At 43.2% G+C, this 23250-nt stretch overlaps 1 protein-coding gene across 1 annotated transcript in view; it reads right to left on the minus strand.

Moving 5' to 3' along the window:
* The window catches only part of CPS1 (carbamoyl-phosphate synthase 1), a 94778-nt gene extending 72738 nt beyond the window's left edge, over window positions 1–22040 (minus strand). The window contains exons 1-7 of the mRNA XM_074872251.1: window positions 21918–22040; window positions 13416–13525; window positions 9197–9341; window positions 8025–8114; window positions 7252–7308; window positions 4724–4816; window positions 295–384 (exon numbers count right to left, since the gene is read on the minus strand). Coding sequence (XP_074728352.1) covers window positions 295–384; window positions 4724–4816; window positions 7252–7308; window positions 8025–8114; window positions 9197–9341; window positions 13416–13525; window positions 21918–22040 — 708 coding nt within the window. The remainder of the gene's footprint in view (window positions 1–294; window positions 385–4723; window positions 4817–7251; window positions 7309–8024; window positions 8115–9196; window positions 9342–13415; window positions 13526–21917) is intronic.
* Window positions 22041–23250: the final 1210 nt, after the last annotated feature.

Consider the following 23250-nt stretch of genomic DNA (forward strand, 5'->3'; position numbering starts at 1 on the left):
GTTGACCTTCCATGGTTGTTCCTCAGAGAAGTTATGCTTTGTCTTTTTAAAGCTCACCTTCAAGAACCCTTCCCATGGCTGAGAGGTTGCTGCACAGTTCCTCTTCCTTATCCCTTCAATACAGTGTATCAAGTTCAGAAAACACCTGCCAGTCCATAAAAATCATCCTAAAAATTGTACCTCATTTTAGAAGGACAACTGCTGATGTGTCCAGGTGGGAGGAAGGCTAGTGAGTACAAGTGAGGCTCTTATCAAAGCAAAACAAGAGGTGAAGGACATAAAGCACTGACTCACCTTTACTAGCAGACGGATAACGTTGTGCTTCAATCCACAGTCAACAGCTACAACTTTAGTTGGATTCCCTCTGCCATAAACCTTGACTTCCTAGAAAAAGACAGACCATGCTGTAAATGATGGGTCACCCCCTGCTCCCAAAACACAGGGAAGACAGGCAGCAGAGTAACTTTTCACCAACATGCAGCAACTGGTACTTAACAATCAATTTACGTGGAAATCTCCAGAAGTACTGCAGACATTAGTGCTTCCTTCATTTTTCTGTGAAAGTAGAAGTTATAATGCTCTTTTATATACTGTTGATTACAGCAGTAACAGCAATTCCTAAGAAATCACTTGTTTCCATAGCTAATGACAAGCTTTTTTCCTGTGTTTCATCTCATTAGCAGGGAAGCAGCAAGCCAGTTCTCACAGATTATTGTAGCCCAAGAGAAATGCCAGATACACAGCGAGAGATTTTCAGCTGAAGGGAAGTCATCCTACCGATGCCAGTGGAGCAAGGCTACTTCACGCCAGCTACAGCTCCATCACATTAACTACCACCCTGACCCTCCAGTCACAGTAAGACCAAAGAGTAGCACAGCTGGAGATACCCTCTGAGTGACCTCTAGTGTACCACAGCAGTACAGACCAGGCCAAGCGCGTCACTGAGCATGACCTACATCCATATGGACCTGACAGTTTTACATAACAGACAACACTTCTCTTCTAGCTGCTGTTCCTCAACCCATTCCACAAAGTAAACTGTCACCAGTCCCAAGTCTGCACCATTAGGATTTGTACACCCACTTCTCTATTGGTCACAACCAGCATGGAAGAGAGTGAAGTCAAACCACTGTGTGTTATATAGACCTTGATACTGCAACATGCAGACATATTGACAGACAGCTGTAGCACTGATGTGCTTCATTCTACGGACAGCTTCTTTCTGCAGCTTGCTGAATTACTTGTTACATGACTGCAGCTAGCACCAGTCTGGGATGTTATTCATGAACAAGCACATAAGGCAGCTTTCTTCCTCCTAAAAACAAACTCTGTGCTTACCTTCAGTTATGCTCAGCTTCTGAAAGCTGATATTGATAAGTGTACTTTATCCAAAGTGTCTTTTCTCTTGTGCAATACGACACTGAAAAAAAAGTCTTTTTTTTTTTTTTTTTTTTAAAAACTAAGTATCTCCCTTTTAATCAGCTTCCCTGGCTTTCATATTTCACAGCTGGGCCCCTTTATGAGAAGATACTAAAATCCATGCCCAATATGCCTGGTGCTGGGTAACAAACTGAATCTTTTCATAAGGGGATTACAACCAGCCAGAAAGAAAGATATCCCCTCTACAAGGAACTCCAGATGAAGTTCACTAGCAGAATATTAGAACTCCTCCCTCTGTGTTATCCTAAGTCAGTTCTTGTTTGAACTTTTACCTTCTTAAAGACTGAGATGAAGAGATTGTTGAGATACAAGAGCATGTATTAAGTGAGGACAGCTCTGATCATCACCAGGAGTGATTTACCACCATGTCAGGAGCAAGGGTGGAACAGATGGGGAGCAAGAAGCCACCTCCCTTCACTCCAAGGCTTCAAGCTGCAACCCATGAACCACCAACGGTCCCTAATCCACCTTTGAGGATATGACTCAGCACAGAGCCAGTAGTACTACCACTGCTGTTGTGACTCCTGATGTGTAATGCTGAAAGGAGATTTTTGTATCAGAACATATCTTGTAGTTCACACTACAGAATCAGTTGGCAAAGTACCCCACCATCCCTTTTTGAGAATGAGTAGAATGGAAATCATATTAAAACCAGGTCCTGTTAGATCACTCAAGACTTCTGATATGAAGCTGTGTCTGACATAAAATACAACAATATCTTCACAGTTACCAATACACAAGTGGATTCTGCTTCCACAGTCCATGGTGGAACTGTGTCACTGCACAGGAACTGCATGGGTCTTTTACCTGCTGTCCTTCAGGCTTCTGGGAGGTGGGTTTCAAAAATCTCACGAAGATTAAGGTGCTCAGTTCCCACAGAAACTAGCTTAGTGTCATGTGCCAGAGTCCCTTAAGAAAAACTCACTCTTCCTTCTTGAAAGGGCTTTTGGAGACCCCTTAATTCCTCACAACATCCATACTTAAAAATCTGCAAAACATTGTGAAGCAAAGATCTCCCTCAAAGGTTTTCCTTGGCTGTTCTAACAGTCAGAGGGAGTTGTGGGACAAAACTGCTTTGAGGTACTTTAATTGCCTCAGTCTCAAAACTCTTCCCTGTCCAGCTAATTAGGCTGACTTGTTACAACATTTCCTTCAGCAGCAAGACTGATTTTAGGTGTTGCTGTCTTCACAACCCTCCCCCCCACTTCTCACACTTACTATTCCTATGTACTGCAGAGCACTGACCCCCGTGTCTGGCCAAGAGTATGTCTAGACAGAAACCAGACTGGGAACTGGATGAGGAAACTGTTAAAATACATTCCTTCTAAAGCCAGAGGATTTCCCTCATCTATTCACTGCTCAGCCTATAAAAAAACCTGTCCCAGTCTGAAAGGATGATGTGGGAAGGCTGTGAGCCAGCAGTCAGGGAGACTAGAAACTCTTAAACTCTTGCTAGCAGTAGTGCTGAGAACAAAAAAGAGTACATGAGGCTGTATGTATGGATAGAAAGGTATGTATGGATAGAAAGGACCTTTCAGCTTCCAGTGGTTAAATACCTCTCAACTGCTCTGGGACTCTGACCACCACATGCACCAAAATAAATCTCTGACAAAAATTCCTGCAAAACACTGGCAGTTTTCTATATTCCCTGCCCTGTATAGGCAACATCGGCAAATAGAGTCTATACCACTAGCATCTAAAGAAGGCAGGAAGGGAAAAAAAATTACAAAAAAAAAATCAGTTACTCCTAATGTACAACTGATAAGCAGATTCCTGGTCTTGTTGTATCCTGATTTACATGAAAATAGCTGTTTGGCAACAGATAGATTATCATGTCCATTAATTACCAACATTGAACAGCTTACTTTATTTTCAGTTTTATTTGTGATGTTGCATTTTAAGCCTATAAAATCAAGTTATAAACATAATGAGACCACCAAAGCTCCATTAATCTTATTATATCTTCCTTTTAGAAGCTATTTTCAGCATCTTTACAGTAATTCTGTCTTAGTAATTGCAGAGTTGAGCATCAGCAACCTTACCTATTTCTGAGTTACTGCTCAAAATGGCTCCACCTGCATCTTGCAATCACAGATCACAACTTCGACAAGCAATTGCCACCCTTTCATGCAGCAACAAGGTCCTGACTCAAAATACATGGAGGCACTGGCATCAGTTGGTGAGATCCCTGAAGGTGAGATTTGTAAGACGGCCCATGTATTCCAGTGGCATCCCAAGTAACCAGTTACTACTGTAAATCCAAGCCTGGATGGAGACTGCACTTCAAATTCCCACTTGGGATGAACACTGCACTTCACATTCCCACTTGCTCCTCACTCCTGAACAGACTGAACCAGTCTGTTCAGGACTGCTCCTCACTCACCCATGCCACAAACACACCAGCTTCTATGCAGAAGAGTACACAAGCAACTATTTGCAGAGCTCTTCCAGAGCCTCACTGATCTTGAAGGAGCTTCAAACACCATAGTAAGCATGGAATTTGTAAAAGGGACTTGTACACTCAGTTCTCACTTCGGTCAATGGTCTTAAGCACCCAAGGTACGCTTTATGCCACAGTTAAATCCCCAAAGGGTCCACAATTGAAAACATTAGCCCTTGCATTGGTACAAGAATAGTTACTATTTTTAGTATGGACCTGGTTTGCTATGTCCTCATGATTTGTAATGTTCTTTTCAGCTTGTGGTCGAACATAGTTTGCACGCCCAGCAAACAGAGTACAAACTTAACTGCTGTTCTGTACGTATCTATAGACAAAGCAGCTAACACCAGTAATATTAGATCCAGGGGATTCCTAACTTGGTCTTTTTTTGAAATCTAGAAATATCTTCTGGAATGACCTCAACAAAATTACGCCGTAACACAGATGATCAGATGTTATTGTGAGCTTTCCTGAAATTTATTTAAGGAAATCTACAATTCTTTTTATTAATTCTTCTTATGTTTGAAAATGTCCACCATATACTAGGTCTAAGTGTAGCCCCAAAACTTCTCAATCCCGTCTTTGTAACACACAATCCTCTGATCAGAGTACTACATCCAGCTCAACACAGCTCATTTTACATCTTCAACACCACACCTAAGGAGCCATGGGGATTCTACAGGATGATGTTCAGATGACAGTCCTTTAAAGGTCTGGAAAGGTGCATGCTTTACAAAAGATCCCCAGATTGTTTGTTTAGAAAGGCTGGACCATTCCCAGAGTAAATGAAGAGTGGTTACTACCTGGAGTGTACAGCTCTGGGACTACAGAAGAACTTCTCACCTTTGTTGAAACTTCTGCAATTAAGTTTTGCTTATTTGGGTCTGCAAACTCCACAGGTTGACCTTCAAATTCAATCTTCCCAAGTACTGTACCCTGTGGAAATACACCAGTAAACAACAAAGCATGAGCAAAGGAGAAGCTGTGAACACTGGGACAAGGTGCTGACAGGCACAGCAACTGGAACAGCTGTTCAGAGATGGTTTCTTGGTGGCTTATAACCATTTCTAGCATCTTCAGAAGCTTATGAGCCTTTCTCAGTATCAAAAATCTGTTTAAAATCATTCACTGAGGGGAGAGGCATTGTCAACAGTAAACGCGGTTAATAGGCAGTTTGGCAAGCTGTCTAGTGACAGTGAAATGGGTTGCCTTCCAAGAGGATCAGAATTCAAATCCCCAAGTAACTGTTGTGTAGATCTGGGAGTAACCCACAAAGAAGTTTAAAGCTTTTTGTTTTTGGAAACCCACTGTGAGGCCTTCAGCCACCTCCTGTGGACAGCTATAAAGGCAGCAGAGCTGGTGTAATGCAAAGCTATGGAGGAGGCAGGTCAGCACAGCTGTTTTCTGAATAAGCTATTAAAAAAAAAAAAAGCAAGCTCTACTCTTTATTGCTGTTACCACCTTGCAGAAGCTAGGGCACTCTTGCTCTGCCAGCAGCATATCCTTCTCCACCTTCTGCTCATTAGAGTTCTCAGTGGAAAAATCCCTGTTTTGGCTTTGTCCCACTCCTGGAATAAGTGGGATTAACATAGGGTTAACCTTTTCTCTGCATGAGAAAGTGTGCGCAATACAGAACTTTTCAAGGATGGAAGGGGAAAGTAAGACGGATGAATTCAATGTTTTGTTGTAACTTTTAATGCATAAAACTTTCATGATAAAACATGCTAAACTCAGCTTGCCCTGTGGATATTGCACTTGCTTTAGCGATACTTCCATGAAGCGCTTTCATGGTTGGCCATACCTGAAGTATCCTTGCCATTTTCCTAGGACAAGAAAGAGCCAGCATTTTGCATTGCCATGCGCAGTACTAAGGGTAATTTTTAAAGTCAGGGTGTCAGCCACTCTTAAGAGCAAAACTCTATCTCATCTTGATAGCACCTTACACCAAAGCTACTCCAGACTGCTTTGCGTGGAGCAGAGCTGAAAAGGTCAGCATCATCTTAAGTAAGTCAGGTTCTTGGGAACCACAGAAACTGCTGAGTGCCACCAAGCAGTCAGTCCCATAAAAGCTGATGACAAAGCCCTAAAGCCCTTGCTCTCAAACAGGAACCCTGTGTCTTACATTGCTCCCAGATTATTCAGCCAAATGGTGCCCTGCATTTACCTTTAGAGTCCACTTCAACAAGTAATGGCTCATTTCTGCATTTATCATAATGAAAACCTGATCTCGCCCCCAGTTTATAAACAGACATGGAGTGAAATACTAAGCTGTTTTTTTCAAGCTGAGAAGACTGGGAGAAGAGGCTACATTATGCATTACTTTAAAAGCCATAAACCAATACAACTCAGAGTCCCAGTATAATGGGCATTACTACCATACACTGCTAAGTTACAGAATAAACATTGAAAGTGTATTTACTTTGGATGAAAGGAATGCTGATCCATTAAACAGTATGTCTCAAGAAAGTAGAAACCACATTGCCATTTTCTATTGTATTAAACTGCACTTGTCTGCTGTCTAAGAGCAGGACAACGCCCTACCTTCCTGTATGAATTCATTTCTACAAATATTCCTCTCTTCAAGCTGGGTTGTTCATATTTTGTTCTGTGGAATGAAAGGGGGTGTGGGCTTGGACTGCAGACTGCAAATTGATCACCTAAAGAAAAGAGCAGCTTCAAATAATCCATTACAAAGAAGAGCCTCTAAGGCGCATTTACATTCAGAGGGACTTTGATCACTATTTTAGCCAGTGTGAAGTGTACCTTAACATTAACCTCCATTCAGTACAATAATCCTGCTCATGTCCTTCAACTGTCAGCTCTTGGAAACCAAAGAAAAGTAATGACTATTAAAAAAAATAACAGGCTTCAGCCAAAGAAAACCAGCCTGAGTTAGGAATCCAGCTTAGGTTATTGTAGGCATTTATTTGTCTCTGAGGAATAAGAGAATATCTACCGACCAAAGGTGATGCTATCTGTGAACTAATATCCACAATTTCTCACAGAGCTGTTGCTCTCTCAGACTGTTACTATCTGAGGTAACATGTAGTTGACACTACTACCTGTTGTGTCCAACACACTAGTCTGACACAGCTACCTGAGGCCTTTCATTTACATCAGCTTGTGCTGGTTCACTTCTGTAGAACAGGAAACCCAGCGCAGAGCCAAGGAGAGGGGGCTCCCTGGGATCAGAGCATTGCCTCAGCCGCACAGAAGACACAGAGCCTTTGGAAGAGCACAGGGATCCGAGCAGCATCTGAGGTCAAGGCAGCCCAGAAGTAGCATTTCCACCCCAGTTTTGCTGCACTGTTAGAAAAAGGGCCCAGCAATAGCAACGTTGATGCAACTGGATCAAGGGAAGCAGATCATACCTTGTCACGAATTAATTTGGACAGCATTCTGGTATCAATCCCATACAGTGCAGGCACCTGAGGAAAACACAAGAGAAGGATAAATTAGAGAACAAGCAGCTAAAACAGAGGAAGAGAGCAGCCAGTTCACTTTGCTGAGAAGAACATGTCCTTGTTCAAGGAGCTCTGGCTTTTAGCAGCACTATTACCAAGGCTGCCTCACTTCCAGCTCTTCATTTTCCCACTCATAAATAGCTCAGTTCTTCAAATCTAGTTTCTGCACTAAAAAGCACAAAATAAAAAGCTCATGTGGCAAAAATCTGCCTCATTTGTGAGCCCCATTTTGCCTTACTTATGAGCACCTAACCCTCCCAGCCATCACAAGTCAGTGGCAGTTTACTGACACATCCTTGACTCCCACGGCTTCAAAACAGTGGGGTCCTGGCAGCCAATATCTCTTAAGGTTATGACCATGGCAACAACAAGAGGCAGCACTACAGAATCATTTGACGAAAGAATAGAATATAATCCATTGTGTATTGTTTTTATGGAGAACCAAACATTCCCATTTAGTTAACACTCCTTCTGGAAAGATCTTGGCAATACCATTGCACCCTGAAAAAAAAAGAGAAATGGATGAAGAATCAGAGAATTAAGGAACACAGAATAAGCCCAGTACAGACTGGTGAAGACATCTGAGAAGAGTGGTTACGAGCTCAAAGCCAGCAGTTCTGTCTGCTGTTCTCAAACATACAGGTCTGTCCTCATAATGTAGTTACCCCTAGACTGCTCACCTGTTCTTCCTGCAACCACTCTCCCAGGCTCCTAGCAGCCTGCCAGTGGCTGTACTCATTGCTGTAATCCAGCACCAGCAAGCCTGAAACCTGCAGAGAAAAGAAACGTCATTTTGCACGGAAGGATCACACTGTACCTGCCCTGTACTTTCTGAGTTTTCACTATTCATCCACTGCAAACCATATCACGGACAGGACACGAGGCTAGGCAGACATGGTATGGCTGCTTTTATATAACAAAAAGATAGCAAATCTGAGCCTTCACAGGGGGAGTGCACAGAACAGGTACCTGGCAACAGGGTAAAGGCTTCATGCTCTGTCATGACTGTACTTGGACCCTTTTACTTAGGAAATTCATAGAGTAATGTGGCTTTCAGGTAACCAAAGCTGCAAATTACATTGAACTGAGAAAACACTTCTCATTAGAATGAAAGTGGAAATTTAACACAAGACAAAATGTTTTATTTCGGTTCATTCTTTGTTTAAGAAAGCTTTTCACTTTTAAGTGACATTTCATTTCAAAAGTCAGCTCCCTTTTCCAGTGGAGTTAGATAGCTTACGAGTCATTTCACCTCAGGACAGATAGAACATTTCACTGGTTCTGCAATTACATGGTTTTGTTTCACTTTTTGGTACTGCCACCACTGCATGGACATGGTCCTGCACCTAGCCAATATCCCCTGTCACCACAGTGTATATACTGGTTCCTGCACTAGTACATACAGCCTTCTCCACACAACTGTGACCTCCCATGTGCGGTAGTACAGGCATATAGAGAAAAGTCTCAGCACACAGAAACTTCTCATTCTCACTGGCATTTGATCTCCTTGTGGCAACCAGTCCTGGGCAAACACAGATACATAGGAGGCAGAAGGGAATGTGGAAGAAAAGCCATCCAGGACAGCAGTTCACAAAAACTGTAGCATGTCTGTCACTGATGGGAAATACACCACTTTCAGACAGCACATGGCCTGGTACAGAAAGCAAGCTGGATTATCTTTTGTCACCATTCCTCCAAAGGACAATATCCAGAAGAGTAAAAAGAAAGGCTGAGTATCATAGATTCCTTCTAACTTCCATGACGGTGCCAGTAAAATCTTGTGTGCATACACACACACACACTCTGGCTGCTAGCACCACCCTTTGATCAGCTCTGTGTCTCCCACTGTTACCTTGATCCCATCAGACTCCAGAAACCTCCTGAGGCCCATTTCATCCAAAGCAGCCGTGTCAGGCACCCCACCATTCCCAACTATGGGGTTAGCCAGTGTAAGAATCTGTCCTTTGTAGCTGGGATCCGTCAAGGCTTCGGTGTATCTAGATGAAGAAGCAATAGAAGAAAAGTACATTGGTCTGGATTTGAAAGTAAAACAAAAGAGCCAGTGAAAACAAGACAGGTTTGAATTCCCATATGACAAAAAGACAGAAATGGTATTCATGTGAAAGCATTCTCAGTATAAAAGCAAACACATCTGTGAATCTGCCCTGACTTTGCCACCTGTGATTAAACATCTGACACTGAGAACAAGGAAAGGCTTTGGCTTCTCATGTTTCATTTAAGAAAAGCACAGGAGCTATTAACAAACTCAGACTCCTTGTGATTTAACATAAGGTAAACAACTACACAAAGTGCAGAGCAATCACAGAACTGCAGTAAGTGCATGGCATACCACTTGACCCCCAGATAACAGCTTGGGCTTGGCCATTCCCTGGGCACACCATGTGAGCAGTGCTTCATCATTGCTGTGCCCTTCCCTCCATGTGGTGTAAGAACTCGTCCCTCTCAGCGGCAACAGAAAACTCAAACTGAAAATCTAACAGACAACAGAGCTGTTTGCCCAGACCTGGTCCCTTTCACAGTCTGGAGCTTGCAGGTCTTGAGATGTTCAGGGCTGTAACTGCTCTTTCTGTGGGGGACAGGTAGACAAATTTATGCCTATCTTTTTGTCTGGAGATCAGCTGTGAATCAGCCTTGCGATTCCTCATTACTACTCTGGGTTCTTCTCTCCTACCTGCTCTGTCAACTAACTCTGCCATGGTACCACTTCTACAGCTTCTCCCAGCAGAGGCCCAGCCTCGCTTCTAGGCAGCCTCCAGGTTCCCACCCACAGGACACCACACATTTCACCTGACAAGACTTCTAAGTGCTTGGAAGTTGGTTTGCGTATCTCTGAAGAAGGCAAGTTGAAGGCAATGACCCTGGTCACAAGACCCCAAAGCACGTCCTTATATCTTTAGCCCAAGCAGAAGCCCCAGGAACAGAAACTTTGTTCAAGCACCTGCCTGAATACCCTTCTCAGCAAGGATCTAAAAGCGTAGTGGAACGTTCTTCTGCATTGAAGGCTCAAACCTAGGATTTTGCAAAGTATTAGCTCTAGATCCAGTAGATCCAGTCTCACTTTCAACCCCAAAGAGGGGGACAGCGTAAACATGGTCTACATGCCCATGCTCCTATCCTTCAGCTTCAAATTAACGCACAGTCCTTCGCTTTCTCCCTTATACTGTAGCATACTGTTGCAGTAATCCATTAAACAATAGCTGTCTTTCAACCCAAAAGCAGCTGTAATTTAGCGACAGATGAAGTTATCCACACAAATATTTAGCCAAATGCATAAAGACACTTCAGGATGAATCTACCCTACACAAAATATAATTTATTATTGTCATTATTGTTTAAACAATACATAATTGGCAACTCCAGCTATCTACCAGATATCAGCAAGTCACAAGAGACATTTTTATGGAACATCAGACTTACTGCCAGAAGATTAATTGTCAAACATTGGGAAACTCTTCACAAAACCCGGAATGGTTGCAGGCAGATATAGACAACACAGCACACCAGCCAGCTCTGAGAAATGACATGTCAAAGGAACAATGCCCATGAAATATTTTCAGGTAAGCCTCTCCTGCTGTTCAAATCTATACTTCCTGCTGCAGGTAAACAACTACACAAAGTGCAGCGTGATCACAGAACTGCAGTAAGTGCATGGCACATGCACATTTGGCATCGCTCTCTCCTTACGAGTCAATTGGTTATGCTTCCAAAAGACTCTTTGTTAATGACAAAGCTAATGTAATTAACCTTTGCATGTTATTTGTAATCAGCAAACAAGGACAGAGAGCCATTGGGTTTGGCTGGGGTATGAAGGCACATCTCTGCACTGAGACACAATGCCCTTTAAGCAGGCACAATGCCTTGTGGAGCACAGAGGAGCAGATGGGAACATGAGCTCTAAAGATGCTGCAAGGTCTAATCCTTGCTGTGCCTGCCCAAAGGCCTGCCTGATTTCAGTAAATTCCTGTCAATCAGTTCTCTTGCTAGAATATCATGGGAAACACACACAGACTTACTGAAGGCAAATGCATTTACTGAGCTGTTTCAAACATGGGAACATTTTATGGGTTGTAATTCTTCCTTTTTCTTAATTGGAAATCAACTTCTTCCTTTTTGTTCCCATACCAAACAGATGGCTGCAATGCTAAGAAATTTTTTTTGAGCAAATGTTTCTGAAAAGTTCATCCTCATGCTTTTCTAATGAAAATTCAACAATTTAAAGCAAAACAGTGCTCTCTGCCCTTTATTCCAGAGTAATATGACAGCATTTCAGCCAGCTTTAGCTACTTCAAGCCTGAAAGCTGTACGCACATAAAGTGCTTTGCCTCCCAGTTCTGTGACATGAATCAGAACGTGAGAGTCCAGATGAGGAGACAAGGTGCAGAGCAGCATATTAATCACCCCAGTACAGAGCCCATGCTGACCCCACTCAGCATCCAGAAACACCCACTTCACAGAAAGCAGTGGTCTGAGGCTTAACAGCAGCCATGGCAAAATCACCCCTGGACTAGCCTCCAGCTCCCTATGCTGACAAATTGCTATGTGCCCAGACAGTCTGTAAAAGTCCCCAACCCTGGCACCTCCTTCACGCAGGCACTTAGCTTCTTACTGCATCAATGAAAACAGGTAGCTGAGTTTCTCTGGGTACAGAAGGTGTTGATCTCTGCGCTCAGGAGCACCAGGCAGAGCTACAGGGTTTCTTTCACTGGACAGCAATGCCTGGACTGGTAGCAAATCTGTTACTTTTACAGTCTGCAACAACGCTGCAAGCTCTTATCTTCCTGTTCTCCAAAACAATCAAGGTCATGTTCCTGGAGAGTGCTCTGAAGATACACCCTAACATTTCAAATGTTCCCTCCATACCCATATTCTCCCCAGCACAGAAGAGATCTCTCTTTCACAGGTATCCTCTCCAAATCTCTAGAAAATGAGCAAACACAGCTTCTGCTGCCACGGTAACATGTGGAGAGGAAATTAATCCATCAGGTCCTCCTTGACTTTTGTGATGTGACAAGATTTATTGCCCATAATCTATCACTGAGAAGAGAACTCTGGTGCCCTCCATCATTCTGATCTATATTAAACAGTTGCTTCTTGGCAGGTATATTAACACAGCCAGTAATTAGTGCTGTCAAAATACTTAAATAATTGCCTCCTAATGCGAAACTTTGCAAACAGATTCCCCTCTGCAGCAATTTAACACTCTCACCAATGAGATCATTTAAAAACTCATCCTGTGAGTACTGGTTTCTCCAAAAGAGAGCAGAATTTGGGGAATGCAAGGCAGCTGGGCAAAGACAGCTATGAATGACTGCAGAAAAAGCTCAAGCACCAACAACCTCAGAGCTGTCTTGCTTCCCCAGGAATATGCCCCTCTCCTAGCCAAAAGCCTCATTCCTCCAGGCAGATTTCCTCTGCTCAAGCAGTTCAACAAAATCACCAGCAGCATTTGGCTGCCATCCTAAGTCAGCTGCTGGCTTCTACCACTCAAGAGGACTGAGAGTTAGGCTAGATTAGGCATGAATCTGATCCTGCCCTTTAGATGGAAAGGCCACAGAGTTTAAATGCATCCTTAACTGTGGTATGAGCCAACAAATGGGATAAGGGATGGGTCATACAGGTCACCAACTTGCAAACCTTGGGATTGAAAAATTTTGCACTCAGAAGTGTTCCATTACCCAGAACGTTGCAGATGCTTCAAATCTCTATATCTGATCAGGGCACTGAAGGGAGAACAAAGACAGTTCCTCTGCTCTGACTCAGCAATGGTTGCATTTCAATGGGAAGTGATCAGATCCCTACATACCTCACTACCATGGTTAGTTATATCAGTCTTTAAAGTTGCTTATCACCACAAATGCTATGACACGAGGACTGCCTGAAGTCTATTCATCAACTGTCTCTCTCTGTGTATCCCTGGACTATGGTGTTTTCTTACACAGAACACTACATGCTTGGATCAGGACCCTATGAACTTGCAAAAAGCAACTTTCACACTTTAACAAGCTCCCAGAAAACTTTTGATGCTTACATCTCATTTGCTTATGCCTTACCCAGAAAGACCAGTGTTGAATACGACTTCCCCTGCTGTGGAGGATGGATAGCCAAAAGAATAGCCCTTCATCTTCGTCCCATCTTCCAGCACCAAGTTCGCTGTCTGCGCCTAGAGAAAGGCACATGAAGAGACTCAAATACAGGAGGAAAAGCCTTGATGTTTATACAGGTAACACCTAGGACACCTGCCTTTCATGTCTGATGTTGTAAGTATCCCTGCCCCTCTCCCATTCCCAGCTGCCAAGATACTGTCTCTTTTACTAGCCTCCTGATGTTCTTTTTCCTTCTAACACTTAGGAAACATTGTGCTCCCAACAAGGACAAGGCAGCTGGCAAATCTCACCGCAAGCAGAGCATGTGCTGCTATTACTGTGAGACCACCCTTCTGTATCACGTTGTTTATTCTTCCACCCAATGTATCTTGCAATTAACCAATATCATAACTCTGTAAGGAAAGGATCACCCCTCTCCTCAATGTTTGCTCAAGGCTTGCTGCTGAGTATGCTGGCTCTCATCCAGCTGTGACCTTTGAAAGGTGCTTAACTTCTGTTGCAACTGTACAGCTAAGCTGCTAAAAACAAGTCTGTGCTTAGTTGGACTGGTGTCAGATGGCAAAATTCAAAATACCAGTCCATTCTGCTGTAGGACACAAGAAGAGAGGAACTCATGACTCAGACACTCACGGTCTCAGTTACCTCAGGGCTAGGTATAAATTGTCCTGGAAGAGGTAGATATGGAACAAGCAGCCTAGAGGAAAACTTCCCATAAAGCTGCACCTCTTTCAGAGAGTGTTTAGCAGAACTGAGTCCCACACTAAATGTGGGATCCCTTACAAGCTTAATCACTATTTTACAGCTGAGGAAAATGGGACATGAAGAGTGACTTTTACAAAAGTCATTAAGAGATTCAGCTGGGTCTTTGCACATACCAGACGAAACACACCCTCTTTTGCCTCATTTGGAAACTAAACTTTTCTTAGCCTGTCCAGGAATTGGATGGGAAACCACCTGGGAACTCCAGCTTCTACCAAGAAAATAACAACTATACGCGCAACAGAAATGACAGAATGAGTTGGGAGATTGCTTCAAACAGCAGGATCACTGATGACATGCAGGGGAAGAGAGAGAGTAAGCAAAACTGGAAATAGATTTGCCAATAAATTTCTGGGCTTAAAAGAATTTGGATGATGAATCTTTTGAGTCCTGAGAAACTTCCACTTCTGGAATGCAAGCAAAGCTGCCTTCTGGGCACAGAGCTGCTGTCACAGAGTGACTACCAGTACAAAAACCCCAATGGTCTGCGCCACAGGAGATGTGCCAAGTGTGTCCACCAGGCAGCAGCTCTCACCATGATTTAACTTTATATTGGGTTTTTTTTACAGAACAATTCCTCTTAATGGGATTTTTTTAAAGAAAAATCAGGATCAATTTGCTGTAGAAAGGACCAGGAGAACTACTTTCCATTAGCTGTAAATCAGATGAACAATCACAGCAAGGAGAAATTTCATTCCCAGCATTGAACATTTTGTAACAGTCGTGGCAAACATTCATCTAGAGCTTCTCTGCAGTTACAAATACTGCACAGATCAATTACTAATGTACTGCAAAATACACTAAAAATCAAACTGCACTGCCAAGTAATTGAGTTCTGTGCATCTGGGATGCTTTTAGCCTTGCATTTTTTCCTCATTAATGTCAAACATCCAGTCATTCTCAAAAGGTTTAGCCATCATTTTCTGAACCTTCCCACACTATTGGATGGGATAGTCAGCAACATCAAAATCCCCTCCCTCCTTAGTTACAAATGTAGTTTTGGTGGCTAAATCCCCTAGATTTAGCCTAAATAAAAATTACAGTTTAGTCAGATCCCTAATCTCACTAAGCCTCTCATTACAGAAAGCTGCCACACACGCAAAGCATTACAAAGCACAGAGGTCGACTGGGTGCCTCAGACTGGGCTTTGGACAGGACCTCTGCCCTTTCCAAAGCCTGCTGAAAACCCAGCCCACACTGCCGACCTGGGAGGCTGACTGCAGGGACCGGTTTCTCTCAGCCTTGATTTCAGGAGATAAATTCCTTCTCCCAGTAGGCCACGTATTTGAGTCCACCCAAATACCAACTCCAGTTCAAGCAAGTCCTACCACTCGTTGGTACAAGTTGGGGTAATCGCCTGAATCACGTTCCCAACTGCAAACATAGCCTGGGAGAATCTTTCAGGAAGCAAAGTCCACAACAGTGGAATGACCAGAAAAGTTAAGATCCATCTAACTCCTGGGGGCCAAAATCCAGAGCAATCACTGTGACCTTTAAAGCATCACCCTCACTATAGTATTTGACAGGAATCTGCATGTCTTTCCTCCCCCCACAGACCACCTGCCCTTCTACACACCAGACCAGCACAGAAATAACTTCTGTTGAACAGAAGCCCCTGTTGTACTATTAGAGCCCCTACACAGTGTTCAAGTAATACAGAAGAACGTCCCTGAGCAACCATAACCTGCCTGCAAGTTCAGCTATAGCAAGGGATAGATGTTCAAATGTTTCCCTCCCTTACTTGATTTATTATTCTTAATTAAGTGGTTGGTTTGCTTGTTGAGTATTCTAGAAGCAATTATTCTTTCTTACCTTTCCAGGGGAGGTGTTACCATATCCCTAAGCTGCCAGCCTACCTTGGCTTTTCAGTTTTGTTTTTAGTGTGAAAAGTGATTTACAGGCTATAGAGAAGGCCAGTTGGCTCAATCAGGGATTAGTTGTGAGAGATATTCACTTTTAAAAAAACAAGCAGCAAGAAATAAACAAAACCCCCAGAGCTTCCATGAGGTCCTTTTGTCTCCACCCTTCTCAGAAGCATCCCCAGGTAGTCTCAGATAAATCTCAAATAAAATGTTTCTTCCACACACACCCCCAATGTGAGACACATGGTTTGCAATCTGATTTCTCCTTCCTACACACCAGTAGCTTTACCTTTAGCAGAGCCCCCTGTGCTCCAGAGAGGCTTCAGGGCTCTTGAACAGCTTTGAGGATGGAGATGGCTAACAGAAAGGGTCATGCTGTCACTGCTAGATTTTGTGCATTTTGTCAAAGCAACTTGAAGAGTTAAGTAGTTCAGATCCCACTTCACAAAGCAGTCCACATGTGAAGTAAACAAAGCATTACAGCATTTAAAAAAAACCCCAAAACAATAAGAAAGTAGAAAACCAGATTAACTTAGTTCCAGTTAGTTCCCTGCTCTAGCAGCCCTTCCCATCTACAGGATGAATGATAGACATCTGCAAAATCTCAAAAGATCTGCAGTACAATTTGCTTTTTAAATTGGGTCTGCTATAAACTCCTTTACTGGGAAGTGAACAGGTAATTTTTCCTCTTTTCTACTTGCCTCACAGACTCACCAGTCAAGGAAGTCAAGTTTTTGCCCTCCAAAGAAATTGCCCAGTTTCTCTTGGCAGGGCCAAGCTGAACCCTAAACGCTGGGCTGCTGGAGGACTATGAGTATGCCCAGTACCAAAGCAAGGATGGGCACTGATGTATGGCAGAGACACAGCTGGGACCCAGCTTCAGCGCAAGACAGTTTATTTCCCTCTAGTAAGAAGATGATAAAACATTTCCATTCTAAGGCAGACCATGATTCCACACACTACAACAGCTTCTGCTGCATTTCTTGGCACACAAATCTGGCTGGCTACGTAACAGCCAACATATCAGAAGCGCAGAAGAAGCTAAAAGCCATCAGATTTCTTCTACAGTAGAAAACTGGTGCCAGGACTGTGCTACATCCACTCTCTCAAGACCAAATAACCAGCAACAAGGGAGCAGTTGATAGAAGAATGTCTCTTCTTGTGAGTACTATGCCATCACAGGCTGGAAATCTTTCTGGACATTGCTAACAGTCAAGACTTCCTTTGCCAACCCTTTTTTTTGTATCTGTAATTTTATATTAGCACATTTGCTTCTGGCTAAAATTAAGAGAAGAAGAAGGGGAAAGAATAAAGAATGAATAAAAAACCAAGTCAGTGTCTTGCAATACACCAAAGAAGATTCACGCTTAGGCTAACTTTAGGGAGAAGCTTTGGATTAGTTCCTTTACCATCCAAGCCAAAGAGAAAGCAAAGCCAGAAACACAACACGGGCAGCATCATAGAAAAGTCATAGCTCCTACAACTTGAACTCTTCTTAAAGCTCTTCACAACAATGCCACAAATATTTGTTTGTGACAAAAATCAAAGGAGGAGAGGGAACCAAGACAGGTGAGGCACTTGGCAGAAGGCACTGAGCACCCAAGGAAATGAGCACCCCTTCCCTCCCCCACAGTAGCAGCTCAGTAAGTTCCCCCATCTCTAAGGGAACCGGCCCCATTTTAGCTCCCCTTCACTTTCACCTCCAAAGGAAGAGCACTGGAGTAGCTTGTGACTGATCTTTCACCTCCTCACCCATCTCTCTGCTTCCCATGCAGTCATTTTCTCAGTTACTTTCCACCTGCCTCAAAATATATTTGAAGACCCCTTTTACAGTAATCTGAAATAGTTTCTAAAACCAGTGCTCAAAAATTTTCCTGCTCTCCCTCTCATTTTTGACTATATTTTTAGCTTGTTCCTGGTGGTTTTTATAGCTCTCCCAATCCTCTCCTTACTGAGCCAGCTATACTGTTACAAGCCACCTATTTATTGCTCGTACTACTCTTTACATCCCCATTTAACTACATTGGCCTCAGATGAGCATTAAATGATACAAGCTTTGAGCTACAGTCTCTCTGCCCATTCCTGAATTATAAAGAAGCTTGATTACGCTGAAACCAGTGATGTTAAGCATCCCTACAGAGCCTATAGGAGCCTCTGATCTGCTCTGTGCCCCTCTCACTTGCGGATGCTCCATCTCTCCTTTAGAACTGAAGGATGGGATGCAATAGGGAAATACAAACCTGTGAGTCCCCACATCTCAGACTGTTCACCTACAATGGTGTTTCCCCACATAGGCTGAGTTTAACTGGACAGAAGACAGACTTGGGAGAAGAATTATTAGGCACCCTGCTAAAACTACCACCCCTTCCTCATGCTCTGTAATACTTTACTTAGTTTATATGCAGGTTAGAAACATGTTTTCTTTGTATTTTGTTATGCTCCCTAAAATAGCCCACTGAGAAAAAGCAATAAAAGGCAACTAAACACTCATTTAAGCCTGCAATAATGGGAGAATGGGATCATTACCTATACTGCCATTATCCCACACACCTTAATTACTTTGCATTTCACTCTTTCTCCAAACTTCTTACAAATATCCATTATCTCTAATGATGGCTGGAACACCAAACACAGTCATAAGTCAGTACTTGGTCACTTGTCTCACAGCTACAGTTAACTTCCACATTCTGGCACAAAGCTATGCAATAGGTTGGCTTTTTAGGACCACTTATCCTTAAATTTTCCCTCAGGCCTGCTGCTTTACTGCTTGCATATGTATATTAGAGAGTCTCTTCCACTTCTGCTGCTGTTTGTCCCATGCAAAAAGGTGTATAAGCCTGTCACTGACTTAAAGCAAAACCCTCAGGCCAGAAAAGGTTCAGGTTTTCATATTCCAGATTCTGAATTCAAACAGAATCATGTGGCCCCCGGCAAAGGTGGCGTTAAAAATCTGAGCTGAGATCTCAGGAGCCACAGGCTCCTAAACTACACTAGATACCAGCCTTCTTACTCTCCATGAGTTCAAGCATCCACTCTGAAAGCACAAATTCCTGTAGGTATTAAACTCAAATAATCAAGTCCAATAAGGAAACCACTTTCACTACTGTCAATGCCAAGGCAGAAGGTGTCAGAAAGAGACTTCTGGGGCTGGCTGGCTAGCACCACAGCTTGTGGTGAGCCAGCTAGTCACAGTGCAGGTACAAATGCTCCATCAAACTCAGCGCTTCAGATGCACAGTAGGTCTTGGCCGCCCTGCAATAGATCCTGTCACACAGAAAGGGGGCCCAACTCATTCTGACCCACCTCAGGTGTATTTGCAATTGCTGGGACTGAGGTTAAAATAGTTCCCAAGGGTTTCACTTAGCATTGCTTTCTTAAAAGGTATTAATTCTCCTTGCCTTCAGCATTGGTGTCACTGGCTTTAAGCAATCACTCTTTAGCTCGACAAGTACAGAAATAGTAGATCCTAGAACAGCTGGTACTGTAACTCCATCAGAGTAGGGCAGCAGTTTTCCATGAGTATGAAACTTAATAATTGGATGCCTCAGCAATATGAGATATGACCTTGTAGGTCTGTCACCATGCAGTCCTTGAATGAGTGACAAAACATGTACTTAACACCATCAATCTGTCATTTAAGATGCCAAATCCAAACTTCAGATGCTAATCCATCAGTATAAGAATGCATCAGAACCAGCCTACTGCAGGTGCCTACCAGATTTATTCTGGGATATGTAAAGAAAGATGGTGTCTCATCAAAAGCTGAAGCAGCAATCCTAACCATGGGCTACAAAGTGGAAGATGCCTTTTACTGCAGCAGACTTCTAACCACAAACTAAAGTGTCTTTGAACTCACTTCTCTGTGCATCACAAGGCTTCAACGGCTGTACTCTACAGCACATGGCAGAAATAACTGAACCAGCTCCAAAAAGCAAGAGAAGTATCAGAGGCAACAGAGACAAGAAAGAATTGTTCCAGCAGAACTCCTCAGTCCTGCTTAATTAGTTTGACAGTTTCTAAAACTGTGGTGAACTTGAATGTACCTGCAAGGGCTCCTGGTATACTAATGCTACAGGTCATCACCAGCCATAAACCAAGCAGTCAAGTATGACTCCTGGGCTCCTATCCCCTAGACACTATGATATTTGTCAACAGCACCTCTTAGTGCATTCACAGGTTCTACTCATCCAGCAATACTGGCAGTAAAAGTGTCTCCATTTTCTCCTCTCCCATTTCAATTTAAAGCACAAAGCTCAAAGAGGTTGTTCAAATTGTGTTGCACTATGCTTTGTCACACCAAAAGGCACTTTCTAGGTCAGTGCTGAGATTTCAAAATGGAACAATAGAAGCTGGCACCTGCCCTGGAAGATGTGAGACAGCACTGCTCCACCTGAGAGCTCTGACATAGTTTTAACGTGTGGTCAGTGTCAAACCAACACAGCTTCACCAGCCTGAAGAACAACCAAGGAACTTACTCCTCATGTTAGAGCCCTAATTCCTCTTCAAAAGGTGCGGCTGCAGAAACTGGTAACCATGATGGCTTTCTAATGGACAAGTAGGACTCCTGTTGTCATCACAAGGAGGAGTACCTTCCTCCTAAGCCAGATCTGATTGCAGAGTCAGTGTCCATCTGCTGGGAAGAAGATTACTGTGCTGTGTTTCAAGACAGTGAACAAGGTAACAGTTCATGCCGGCTGTGCACTCTCGGGAAGGGGAAGCCAGGTCCATTAGCAAGAACACTAGTCACAACACAGGCTCTGTTTTTAAGTGCAGGTGAGACAAAGCTAAATTGAGAACTCACATGCTTCAGGAAGGGATGAACATAGGGATGCCTCTTTCCTCATCCAGTTTTTCTCTGCAGCTAATTTTTGTTTTGAAAGTAATGGGTCGTTGCCAGGAGCTCAGAGATCTCCTGAAAAATCAGTGGATGTGGGACAGGTAAGAGAAACCCTAGTCCTCAGTGGGCAGAAATGATACCAGTCAGCCCTCTACCCTGCCCTGCCAGTAAGGTGGTACCTACCGGGTACCCGCAGCCCCAGTCTCTGAGAGCTCTTCCCCACCACCTGCTGAAACATCACCCCTCTGGCTGCTAATTCTATTACATTGTTGATTCAACAGGATACACGTGCAAGAGCACCTTTTCAATGGAAAGTGCACAACGACAAAACACTACCAGTGCTACAGAATTCACATAAAAAGTCCCATTTCACCACTGTACTCTGCCACGCCTGCCTGAGTTACACTAGCAAAGCTGGTCAAATGCAGCTCTTGTAACAAAGAGCAGAAGAAAGTTGGGGAGGGGAACTAAGGGGTTCCAGCCCCAGTAAATCAAGAGTTGCTACACTGATGCATTCACAAAGAGTTGTCTATCTCTCCCATTAATCTCAGAGCCATCACGGTTTTCAATACATTGAAAATGGATCCTTTGTGGATTCAATTGGATTAATTGCATGCTTCAGGTGATGCATGTTTTTAAATATCTAGCTGATTCATACTCATATGGACTGAAAGATCTGCTCCATTAGCTTAAGTCCTATAGAAGGGTGGGGTGTTTCTAAAGAAAATACCATGTAATAATTAACTGAAACCCTGAACTTCCACCTTTTGGTGCAATATACCCTATAATTTCCATTCCAGACTACACAAAAAGTGTGTTTGCTTAGCTAATAAAACCATTTAGCCAAGCACCCCCCCTTGCTTAGGTTTGTTCAGACAAATCTCCTTCGGTTCAATTTTATGTGTCTAGGTAAGCCCTGTTATCTGCAGCCAGTTATCTCTCAGCATGCCAAACACATCTATTAAACCACAGTAGCTCAGTTACTGTTACCTTGATGCTCAACAACCTCGTACCAGTCCTCGAGAAACTCCAGTGATCAGCAGACACATTGCAAAACTCCAATCTGCCTTTCAAAGTCTTCATCACTTTGCAAGCTGTCAAAATTCTTGTCATCTTGAAAGTTGCCGATGGGTAACTAAAGTTTAAAGAAAACAAGACAAAACAAAAATCTGCTTGTATGTATTTCTTCAAGATTTGGTGCAGACAATATGCTCTTTCAGATCACAGGGGAAGAGAACAGAGGCACAGCGGGTGTGCTGGACTGACTGTACAGCGCTGCCCTACACCTCCCCATTTATTCTGCCATTAGAAGTCTCTGGCGCAGCTCCACCTCCTCCCGCCCCTCCTCGGAGGGGTGCTTGCTTAGACACCCTTGCAACACTTTTCTTTAGGTTGGTCTCTGAGCACGGTTGTAGGGGTTGCATCACAGGCCAGACACCAGGTCTGCCTGCTGGAAGACAGCAAAACCTGCTAGAGAAATCACACCTGCAGCAATGAAGACAGTCCTCACGCTCTGAAACAAACCCTTTACATTTCAGTAAAGAGACAAGGAGCAGCACCACTTGTTCTCCTAACAGCACGTGGTCTAGGCAAATTAAGAGAGCCTGTTCACAGTGTGCTTTTGAGTGCTCTCCAACGTGTGAGCCGGGGTCCACATGTTAGCTAGTGGAACACCCTGGGACTGCCACAAGCATACTTGTACTAAAAGAAGTAAAGTGGGAAGACCAAATTCTATGGAAAGCCATAGTCTTTTCATTCTGTGTTTGAAGAGTCACCAGAAGCCCTAGCACTGGTCTCAAAGTGCAGCCCCTCCTCAAATAAATGAAAAGGACATCACCAGGAAAAATAAATGGCTGCAAATAGAAAAGCATCTTTTGGTAAAATTTCAATGGACAACAGCTGAAATAAGGTGAAATGTTGCATATGCTATCTCCTAACTGACTACAGACTTTTTTGACTATCACATATTTCCTATAACCCTATAGTCTTCAAAAAGAATCGTGTTCCTCATTAGCCAGACGTAAAAATGTCTAATGAAGACAGAAGCTGTGGGAGAGGTATGTACATTATTATTCTTCAAGAACTAAAATGGTGAGGCATCTTTTGAAACCCAGGTGAGCAAAGCTTCAATTAGCTCAGAGCAAGGAAAGAAAAAAAGAAAGAGAGATACAGACCTTTGTTTTTTACAGCTGAACACATACTACTGTAAAGGATTTAGGTAACCTTTTCTAATCACTGACTGTAATAATCAGGACTTCTTTCTATACAGTGGTTTGAGATTAGTCTTAATTGACATCAGTATCACATAAAAATATTTCCTGCA

Source organism: Strix uralensis, chromosome 6 (genome assembly GCF_047716275.1).
Source record: "Strix uralensis isolate ZFMK-TIS-50842 chromosome 6, bStrUra1, whole genome shotgun sequence".
Classification (NCBI taxonomy): domain Eukaryota; kingdom Metazoa; phylum Chordata; class Aves; order Strigiformes; family Strigidae; genus Strix; species Strix uralensis.